At 48.3% G+C, this 10,843-nt stretch overlaps 1 protein-coding gene across 1 annotated transcript; it reads right to left on the bottom strand.

The window, feature by feature from the left end:
• Positions 1–7,885: 7,885 nt before the first annotated feature.
• clec14a (C-type lectin domain containing 14A) lies at positions 7,886–10,145 on the bottom strand. Its single transcript, XM_026152207.1, has 2 exons — positions 10,116–10,145; positions 7,886–9,491 (listed from the first exon to the last, which is right to left on the bottom strand). Exon 2 carries the CDS (start codon positions 9,455–9,457, stop codon positions 8,450–8,452), a length of 1,008 nt encoding a protein of 335 aa, XP_026007992.1. The 5' UTR covers positions 9,458–9,491; positions 10,116–10,145; the 3' UTR covers positions 7,886–8,449.
• Between the last annotated feature and the right edge of the window lie 698 nt (positions 10,146–10,843).

The following is a 10,843-nucleotide window of genomic DNA, read 5'->3' as shown; positions in this document are numbered from 1 at the left end:
GTGTTTTGTGATTATTTCCCTCTGTTCTAGTTATTCTGTGTCCTCCCCCCTTGTGTCCGGTTCGGGTTCTAGATTTCCTGTTTTGTTCTGAAAGTCTGTGTCTGTTGTCATTGTGTTCAGCTTGTGTCCTCCAGTCATCATGTGTATTCAGATCAGCTGTTCTTCCCTCCTGTGTGCGATTACCCGATTACCTTGTGTGTGTGTGTGTGTATATATAGTGGGTGTCGGTCTGTGTTTGTTGTCGGCTCGTCTGCGTTCTATGGTGTTCCTGTCTCTGCCCCGCACCCCTTTTGTATGGTCTCAGGTTTGTCATTTAGTTCTCCCAGTTTAGGTTTCTTCAGTCGTTTTGTCATGCCTCACTGCCTGTTTCTGCCATTGTCACTTTGTAAATAAACATCACTCGTATCATCAGTCACTGCTGCATTTTGGGTCCTCCCTTTCCTCCACACCACACGGCTCATTCCACCAGCCGTGACAGTACGAGCCGACCAAACATGGACCCAGCGGCATCCGCACCTCCCGAGGAGCTTCGGAAGGAACTAATTGGCTCTGTTTCCAGGTTGGTTAACCTATGGCTCGAGCATGAGGGGGAAGAGTGTCTCCGCGCTGTAGAAGCCAGGCTACAGCAGCTCATCTCTGCTCACTCCTGGCTGCTAGACTCTCTTCACCCACTCGCACAGGACTTCATACTCAACGAACTGCACCTTCACCCACCAGCCGCTACCGCTTCCCAACTCAGCCCGGCGGCGAAGATTTTGCCCGGCCCGCCGGAGGTTTTGCCCGGCCCGCCGGAGGTTTTGCCCGGCCCGCCGGAGGTTTTGCCCGGCCCGCCGGAGGTTTTGCCCGGGAGGAAGCGACGATCGCGCCGTCGGCGCATCACCCCACAGCCGAAGACTAGGACTTTGGAACTGCCAGCTGTGGTGAGTGAAAAGGACCCTTTTTCTGTTTTGGACTGTGTGTCTGTTTATTCCGGGGCTGTGTTTTTTGAGTCGGCTGCCCTGCCGGTAGCTCAGTTAGCTGCCCAGCAGCCACTAGCTCAGTTAGCCACTCAACCGTCACCCCCATTACAGTCACAGCCAGACCTATTAGACACTTGGTTACAATCCATAGCTCAGTCAATAGCTCAGTTGACAAGAGACTCATCCGCCTTATTATCACCTATTCAGCCATCGTTGTCACCAACTCCTCCTGCACAACAAGTTAAGTCCATCCAACCCGGAAAGAACTATTTTTCACCTGTTCATGTCAAGCAGAGAGACACACCATATAATATTGTAATCAGTCCTCAAAAGCTGGCCAGCCCAGAGACTGTGACACACTCCAGGGCCTCCCCAGAGGCTGGGTCCCAGCCCCCGGCCGACTCTGGACCCCTGGAGATTAAGAAGCCAGCTGAGGACTGTATCCGGCTGTCGCTGCCCAAGCTGGGTCAATGCTCTGTGCAGCTGCAGTCTGCCTTGTGTTTGCCAGAGGCCCGTGCGCCTGCTGGTTCTGAACTGTGCCTGCCAGAGGCCCGTGCGCCTGCTGGTTCTGAACTGTGCCTGCCAGAGGCCCGTGCGCCTACTGGTTCTGACCTGTGTGTTCCAGGGGCCCCGGTGCCCACTGGTCCAGAGACTGTTTTCGCTGGGGGGCCCGAGGAGCCCGTCCAGCCTCCTGCTTCGCCTGCTGGGGGGCCCGAGGAGCCCGTCCAGCCTCCTGCTTCGCCTGCTGGGGGGCCCGAGGAGCCCGTCCAGCCTCCTGCCTCGTCAGCTGGGGGGCCCGAGGAGCCCGCCCAGCTTCCTGTCTCGTCAGCTGGGGGGCCCGAGGAGCCCGTCCAGCCTCCTGCCTCGTCAGCTGGGGGGCCCGAGGAGCCCGCCCAGCTTCCTGTCTCGTCAGCTGGGGGGCCCGAGGAGCCCGTCCAGCCTCCTGCCTCGTCAGCTGGGGGGCCCGAGGAGCCCGTCCAGCCTCAAGACTCGTCAGCTGGAGGTTCAGGAGAACCTAGCCAGCCTCCTGCCTCGTCAGCTGGAGGGCCCGAGGAGCCCGTCCAGCTGCCAACTGCAGCCTCATCATCCTCGCCAGCTGCAGCTTCATCCACGCCACGGGCAGCAGCAGCTTCTTCCACGCCTGCAGCGCTACAGTCTCCGGCTTCCACGCCGTCGCCTGCTGCAGCCTCATCGTCCTCGCCAGCTGCAGCCTCCGAGCCTTCATCCTCGCCCGGCTGCAGCATCGTCATCTGCCTCGCCTGGCCCGGCTGCAGCATCGTCATCTGCCTCGCCTGGCCCGGCCTCTGCTTCAGCCTCGTCTGGTCCGGCCTCTGCTTCAGCCTCGTCTGGTCCGGCCTCTGCTTCAGCCTCGTCTGGTCCGGCCTCCGCTTCTGCTTCAGCCTCGTCTGGACCGGCCTCCGCTTCAGCTTCAGCCTCGTCTGGACCGGCCTCCGCTTCAGCTTCAGCCGCGCCTGGACCGGCCTCTGCTTCGGTCTCGTCTGGTGCTGCGACGGCCACGCCACCTTCGGGTCCCGAACTGCCGCCTCGACATCGGCGGTCATCTACCAGGCCGCTGGTGGAGCGTCATCGTCAATATGGACGACCTCCTAGACGCCGCCGCTGCCTTCCGCGCGGTCGGCCTCCAGACTTGTGTCATCGTCGCCATTGCTGTCCGCACGGTCGGCCGCCTGAACGGTTTCCTCGTCGCCGCCGTTGCTGTCCGCACGGTCGGCCGCCTGAACGGTTTCCCCGTCGCCGCCGCTGCCGTGTGCACGGTCGGCCCCCTGAACTGCCTCCACTCCGCCACCGCTGCCTTCCGCTCGGTCGGCTTATGGATCTACGTCGCCGACGTGGCCGGCCTCAGAAGATGAACTGTCCTGGACTTCTGAGTTGTTAGCCTCCGGGCCGGCCTCCTGAACTGTGTTTTGTTCTCGTGCTCCAGCATGTGTGTTTTTGTTTTGGACAATTCTCTCGGTTCGCTGGAGCTTGTGTTGGTCCCTCCGTCCTGGGCCCCCGCCGCCCGCCCTGGGTTGGTCGTCTGTTTTTGTTTTGGGCTGTCTGGAGCCAGCCCTTGGAGGGGGGGTACTGTCATGGTCCTGGGTCGTTGACCCAGCGTTTTGTGTTTTGTGATTATTTCCCTCTGTTCTAGTTATTCTGTGTCCTCCCCCCTTGTGTCCGGTTCGGGTTCTAGATTTCCTGTTTTGTTCTGAAAGTCTGTGTCTGTTGTCATTGTGTTCAGCTTGTGTCCTCCAGTCATCATGTGTATTCAGATCAGCTGTTCTTCCCTCCTGTGTGCGATTACCCGATTACTGTGTGTGTGTGTGTGTGTGTGTGTGTGTGTGTGTGTGTGTGTATAGTGGGTGTCGGTCTGTGTTCGTTGTTGGCTCGTCTGCGTTCTATGGTGTTCCTGTCTCTGCGTCTCTCTGCCCCGCACCCCTTTTGTATGGTCTCAGGTTTGTCATTTAGTTCTCCCAGTTTAGGTTTCTTCAGTCGTTTTGTCATGCCTCACTGCCTGTTTCTGCCATTGTCACTTTGTAAATAAACATCACTCGTATCATCAGTCACTGCTGCATTTTGGGTCCTCCCTTTCCTCCACACCACACGGCTCATTCCGCCAGCCGTGACAGTTTCTACACAAATAGATGGATATTCATTAAAGGTACAGGTCAAGGACAAGTTTATTTATACAACACATTTCCAAACAGTCCATGTTGCACAAAGTGCTTCAAAGTGTAAAATGCCACTAAAACAAAACAAAAAAATAAAACAATGATGTAGTAAAATATAGAAAAAACAAACAAGTAGATGAAATAAGTCAATAAAAACAACTAAAATAACAACCAAGGCTGTCAAAACCAAAATATTTAGGTCAAAGTGTGTTAAAAGGCAGAGCATAAACATGTGTCTTTAGTAATGATTTAAACTGTTAGAGTTTGTGCAGATCTGATCCCATAAAGATTATTCCAAAGTGTGGGACCTGCCACACAGAAGGCTCTGTCACCACGAGACTGAGGTTTGGTCCGTGGAATGAATAGCATTTGTTTTGAACTCTGGAGCATAAATAAACAGGAGCTCAGACGAGTGAGAGGCGGCTCGGCTGGTAAGTGCCTTAAAAACAAAAGTAAGAGTTTAAATTGGATCCTGTGAGAAACAGGGAGCCAGTGTAGAGGCTAAAACTGCAGTTACGTGCTCCAGTTAGCAGCTGCATTTTGGACGAGCTGTAGACGACAGAAGGAGGCCTGGGCCCTATTTCAGGAAGCCGGTTTAGAGCAAAATCTGAGTAAGTATACCCTGAGTTAACGAAAACTCTGGGTTTTCGGTTTCACAAAGCGAGTTTAGATTAATTCTGAGCGAGTTACTATGACAACACACTCCGTGAAGCTAACCTGCCCCCTAGCAGGTTTACTTCAACTAACCCTAACTTTCTCCGCCTCTTTGTCGGAAACCAGACTGTAGGAAGTGTCAGACATGGCGTGTCCCTTCCTTGAAGAGCCAGTAGATGTTGAAGCCCAAATTCTCCGCAGAGCTCTCCGCCAGGAGAGAGTGATTAGAGCGCGTTTGGAAATTTTATCATTTCCTGATGATTTCCTGTGTGAACGTTACCGTTTTTCAGCACAATCTATAATTGATTTGGATAACATCCTCAGGCCTAATATTGCTCATGTGACACATCGCCGACATTCTCTCAGTTCTGTACATATTATTTGTATTGCACTTCGGTTTTTTGCAAACGGGAGCTTTCTGTATAATATTGGTGACGCTGAGCACGTTTCCAAGGCTACCGTCTGTCGGGCAGTCAGGAATGTTACAGTTGCACTGAAACGTCTCCTGTACTCGTTTGTGGTTTCCCCCGGTCATAGACCCACAAGATTTATCAAAGAGGGATGCCACAAAATTGCAGGTATCAGGATGAACAAAACTTAATTCATGATGTGGTGATACTTGAACTACTACTTAAATTTTACATTTATTCTCACGGTTCCCTGGCGTGATTGGCTGTATAGATGGCACTCACATTCCAATCATTGCTCCTTCAGTAAATGAAGGAGACTATGTGAACAGGAAGTCTTTCCACAGCATTAATGTACAGGTACATAGTTCCCTGTAGCATTTCAAACTAACAAATTATTTCATTATAGTAATGGATGCTAATTTGTGTTCTCTGCACTGTGAAGATCATATGTGATGCTGCCAACATTATCACAAATGTGGAAGCCAACTGCTCAGCCTCTGTGAGTGGTGGTGGTGGAGGACCCCCACCTGTTTTTCAGGCCTCCGCTTTTTTTCTGTTGGCTATAACGGGTCACATTTGAGCATACAGAGTAAGCAAATATGTACTTGTAATGTGCTCAGATAATTTCAATAAGTGCTTACAGAGGGGAAATTAATGTAGCCTCTAACTGCAATTGATTTATAGGACAAACAGACCAAGCACTATGGCTCATAATACAATTACACCTTACCTGTTTGGACTATATTTTTATATTTCATTTTTACTTGCTGCCAGGAACGTTTGGGGCCTGTTGGGTTGCACCTGCGCTCAAATCACATCACAAAATCAAATGTATGAAATAAAAAATAAAATAAAATATAATAAAATAACGTGTTAAATGGGTGGAAATCCCTAGATCAATGTTTAAATTAACACTCATGCATTGACTCTGTCGGCCATGTTTTGCCATGCATGCTCCCTTTCTTTTGCAGCTGAGGCTGTGTTACTTTTTTTCCGCAAAATTTGCATGTTATCGCCCACCCCCGTGACATCACGCTTCAAAGCCCTATACTGCCATCAGAATTTCGGCCTCAAGCGCTGTAAAATACATTGACCGCGCCTTCTTTCCCTCCGTCTCCATGGTGACTCGCTTAATCTGTGCTCCACTAATCAGGGCTTTATGTATCCTCGTGCGCGCGCTTAACTTGGGGTTAAAGCAACTCCACGTTGATTGAACTAATTGTTATCAGCCTTTCTGAAACCGAATATTCCGAGTTGGACAGTTCGGGGTTACTCAACCCTGAGTATCGTTTTTCACTCTGAGTTTTCTAAACCGGCTTCCTGAAATAGGGCCCTGGTCCAAACCAAAGAATTGCGGTAGTCCAGTCTGCACGTAATGAAGAGACGAATAACATGTTCAAAGACATTGGCTGGAAGGTGTGGCTTAACCTTGGCCAGCTGTCTTCGATGAATAATGCTGGATTGGACTGCTGCACTCACCTGACTACACAGTTTGAAGGAACCATCGACGTGCACACCAAGGTTTCTAACATTTGTCTTACAGTAGCAGGATAATGGGCCCGGAGCACTGTCACTGTGATTATTAACGAAGTTACCAAAAATGACAACTTCTGTTTTGTTTTCATTTAATTTTAAAACATTTAAAGACATCCAGGCAGCGTAATAATAGCTGAAGTTGGTCTGTCCCTGCTTTTAAAGGCAGATAGATCTGCAAAACAGTGCAATGAAAGGTTGTAGCGTGAGAAAAGCACCTGTGATCTCTGATGAAGGGCTGGGGTTAGCAGAAGCAGCAGGACCGAGTCTTGGAATCAAACTACCAACCAAGATTACAACAAGACTGTGTGAGGTGCACAGGACTTCAGGTTCAAACTTCAGGCTTAACGCCGCTGTGCCGCACGCAGGTGTGCCTCAGTTTCACAGCAGCCAATCAGGAGCAGGTGGTAAAACAAAGCCCTCCAAAATAAAAGTTTCTAAACACTGGACCGGAGTTCAACTCACGCTCTCACATACTGTTACTATGACAACAGCAGTCCATTACTCATGGCCCCGGCCTCCACATCCTCTGGCTTCCTGACATTCTTCATACACTTCCTCCAGGAAACAGGAAGCATCTGAGTCACCATAACAACAATCAACCCCCAGTGTGTGTGTGTGTGTGTGTGTGTGTGCGCGCGCGCGCTGATCTAAATATCTGAAATAGAGTGGAACTGTTCGTCTCTGCTGACGAGCCGTTTCTGGGCTTGTGATGAGAAGCCGAGTAAAACAACATTGACACAGACTTCCCATGATGCACTTGATTACTGAAGGGGACGACAGATGTGTTGATTGGTTGCACCGACTGAACTAAATGATCCGTTTGTGTCTTTTTAAACAGAAACAAACTAGGTTTAGGGCTGAAATCAGAGCTCCTGTTCACAGGCGTGATTAATCAGATCATCAGTCACATGACCTCCCCCTGGGTCAGGGGTGGGGGCAGTTTCCTGTCTGAACTTTGCTGTTCTTCAGGAAACAGGAAAAGCAGTTTGTAAACACAAAGTGGCTGCTTGCTGTCCTGCAGAAACCCCGGTACATGTGGCCAAAAGTATGTGGACAGCTCACTGTTTCCATCATTGCAGCAGCAATAGGTTGGCCTTCGGGTGTCCACAAACTTATGCCTATAATGATGCACAGGGATGCTTTCCTGTACCAGAAACAGCTAAACATCGTAATTATGATTCACTTTAGACCTTGTGTACTTTGCTGTTAACCTCTCTCCAGAGATCTGGAGTTATCCCAGCAGATGTCCCAATAATTTGGGCCACATCCTGATTAAAAAGAGACAGCAAGTTTCTTGAAGACGTTTCATCTGAGAAGCTTCTTCAGTTCTGAGAGCAACTGGTGGACAGTCCCAGATTTAAGCCCTATGGGAGTTGCTCTTAGAACTGAAAAAGCTTCTCAGATGAAACATCTTCAAAGACACTTAAAGAAATCTAAAAGAAAGATGCTTTTTTTCAGAGCTCCTTAGATTACGATGACCTGGATGACCGAGAATCTTCACAGACACTAAAATATGTGGACAGCTGTGATACTATAGGATCATAGATGCTGGTGTCCACATACCTTTGGGACGTTTTGGGAAGTGGAAGACTGAAATTTTTGTTTTTGTAAAACATTTTAAAAAAACTTATTGATGAACATGTAAAAGTCCAGCATCATCAGGTAACAAAGTTTAATAAAGTTCTGTTTAATTCAAAGATTACTCAAAAACAGGAAATCAGCAGATTGAGCCAAACCATCAGTTTTTCAAAGTAAACTTAACTTCCATGCCATTCAGCAGTGAAATTACCTTTTTCTTTAAACATTTACAGTGAAGTGAAATGAAGATTAAGTATATTCTGTCCTTAAATAAAGAAGAATATTTAAACAGGTGAATTTAAATGAGCAGTAAAATGAATTTAAAAGTATTTAAACTATTTGTTCTGCTACTAGGCAGAACGAGTGAATTTTATTGGGTCATTTAGATAAAACTGATCAGATGTTAACTCAGTTCTTAATTTATTGATCTTTTCTAAATTAACCAATAATGAATTCAAGAACATCTACCTGTGAACAGTTTGTGACAGAGGTCAGGGGTTATTTTGAGCCTAAGTCCACAGACAGGTAAAAGCCTTCAAAATGTCCAATAATTGAAAAACAATCAACAATTTTGTAACTAAACACAGCCAATCACAGCTCTGTTCCCTCGTATCACTGGCTTCTCATTGGTCAATTAGGCTGTTTAGGCCAATGAGAAGGAATCTTTCCTGTTTTTGCTTTTCATCTCCATCTTCTCCGCCTTCTTTATGGCCCGTTTCTTTGACCGCCTGTTCAGGCAGCATTTCACCGTCACCGCGATGACCACCAGCAGAAAGACCAACACCCCCGTGGCTATCAGCACAGGGAGCAGGATGGTCGACCACAACACAGAGTCTTCCTCTTTCTGTGTGGCATTGGCACACTCTATTTTGATGGCAGTGATGTTGGCCAGGGCTCCGTTCTCCAATCGCCACACGGTGGGTTCTCCTGAGCAGACCAGGTCAAAGCTAATGGAGGACCAGCACTGCACCTGGATCTTCATGTTACCCGAGAGCATTTTGAGTGAGCGAGCCTCAGGGATAGAGGGGCGCTGGCATGAACGCAGCTCTGCGGAATGAGAGTCATTAATAAATCCAGGTTCACGCTTTGGTTTTGATGGTTTTATAGGTGTGTCCTCAGGTGGAGGTGGTTCTGATCCTAGCTTGATGGTGGTGTCCCCATCCTTCACTTTGCAGATAAAAGCGTTTTTGTCCTTATGGCAGTTTAAAGGAATCAGACCCCAGGTCACATTCGACCCATCAAACTGTCCCTTCAGCGCCGCACACCGGTCTGTGGTACAGGTATGTTCTGGGTCCTCCGCCCATTGGCTCACCTCTGACTCCTCGCTGTTGTTCTCTAACCACTTGAATCCCCTCAGTGGCTTGGACCTGTCTATACACTCTGAGCTGGTGATTCTCAGCCCGACCCAGAAGGTGAACTCGTTTTGAAACGGCTCTGATTTGAAGATGAGCTTGAGGATTTCATCCACTTCCTGTTGGGTGGCAATAGTGGTGAGGACACTGCTGCCGGGACACTTCTTAGCGGCATTGTTGAAGCTGAGTTTGTTGTGGTTCAGGGTGTATTGTGAAGACTGGGCAGAGGAAATATTTCTTAGCAGGAAGACAAAGATGCAAAGATGCAAAGTCCAACAGCTGCAGAGCTGAAACGCCATATCCTCTAGCTCCACCCCTCTGGTGATGGTGTCACTATGTCCAGAGATCAGAAAATCAGTTTGTTATTTTTAAATTAACATAGTCATAGACAGGATTTGACCTACTCTAAAGCTAACCTAAGCTGAACTTAACCCAATCTAGACTCTGTCTAAACCTGACCTAAACTCAGTCTGATCCCAGCTTTCACTCGGGCTGAACCTCTAACTGCCGTGCGAATTGATCATTAACAGTGGCTCATTTGCAGCTTTGCTCCTGGTGTGCAGAGATTCTTCCGAATGTTACAGCAGACGACGACTGAAGCAGCTTTTCGTTGACACACATTAAATCAGCGCTTCACAGTTTTTCGGTGAACACTGCCCCCCCCCCCCACTGGTGAATATCTGAGTTACATTTGACCGAAGGGGTAATTACAAAAAGTACCTTTAGAGCAGTTTGTCCTGAGAGACGCTGAAAGACCTGAATCTGCAGAAAAACTCTTTTTACAGCTGATCCTGGCAGAGTAACTTTTGTCGTCTTTGTTAAATGTCCTGAGCAGATTTTTAAACAAATAAAAGTTCTCAGCTTCAGCATTGGATTTTCTTCTGTTTTTATTCTATTCAAACCAATAATCAATAATCACGTCTGTTTATTTTACACTTTCTAACTTGTCCTCCTCACCAGTCCAGTCGGTTTCTCCTCCTTCCTCCTCCCTCCTGCTCCTCTTCTCTCTGTTCTTTCCTCCTTTTTCTCGCTCTTTCCAGTTTCTCCTCTTCTTGTTTGTCACTCCCGCTTTCTGTCCTCCTTTATCTCTGGTTCTCCTTCAGTCACACTGCCAGCCTCACCCTCGACCACACAGTGCCTCCCCCTCCTCCTCCTCCTCCAGGACAGGATGTGTGTTGTGTCTTGATACGGCGAGCTGGTTTCCTCCAGAGAAATTCTGCAGCCCAACTTCAGGTTTCAGATCAGAGCACAGATAAGGAACACAAGTGCTATGGACGTCATCGCAGCTCTTTTACTCAAAAGAAACTAAGACCATGGAAAGCAGAACGTACCGAGATCAATGCACAGCAGCGTGAGCGGTGGGAGGAAAAGTCAACACAAATAAAATGTTCATTTTTTTAAATGGACTCTGGTTCAAAGCCATTAAAGGCAGATCATGTTTAGAGTCATTCTCTGTCTTCAATGTAGGAACATGTGAACATTCAGTGGAGGATAGAGAAAAAAGGTCCAGCTTTAAAATTTAAAACATGCGTTTATCTACCAACCTGAATGACTTTTATTTTGAAAATCCCACAAACACGAATCTTCAGCTTGTACAGACGCGCTCCTGCGACACATGCACACGTGTTATGATGCTGATGCTTAGCGATGCTGAGCTCCATTTGGTCTTAGACAAATAAGTAAAT

Source organism: Astatotilapia calliptera, chromosome 19 (assembly GCF_900246225.1).
Source record: "Astatotilapia calliptera chromosome 19, fAstCal1.2, whole genome shotgun sequence".
Lineage (NCBI taxonomy): Eukaryota > Metazoa > Chordata > Actinopteri > Cichliformes > Cichlidae > Astatotilapia > Astatotilapia calliptera.
The sequence above is the reverse complement of the archived record's forward strand: the minus strand, read 5'-3'. Positions and strand labels throughout refer to the sequence as shown.

What these genes read in the sequence shown, in the direction of transcription:
- clec14a (XM_026152207.1), bottom strand. Translation starts at nt 9,457, where the DNA reads ATGGCGTTTCAGCTCTGCAGCTGTTGGACTTTGCATCTTTGCATCTTT.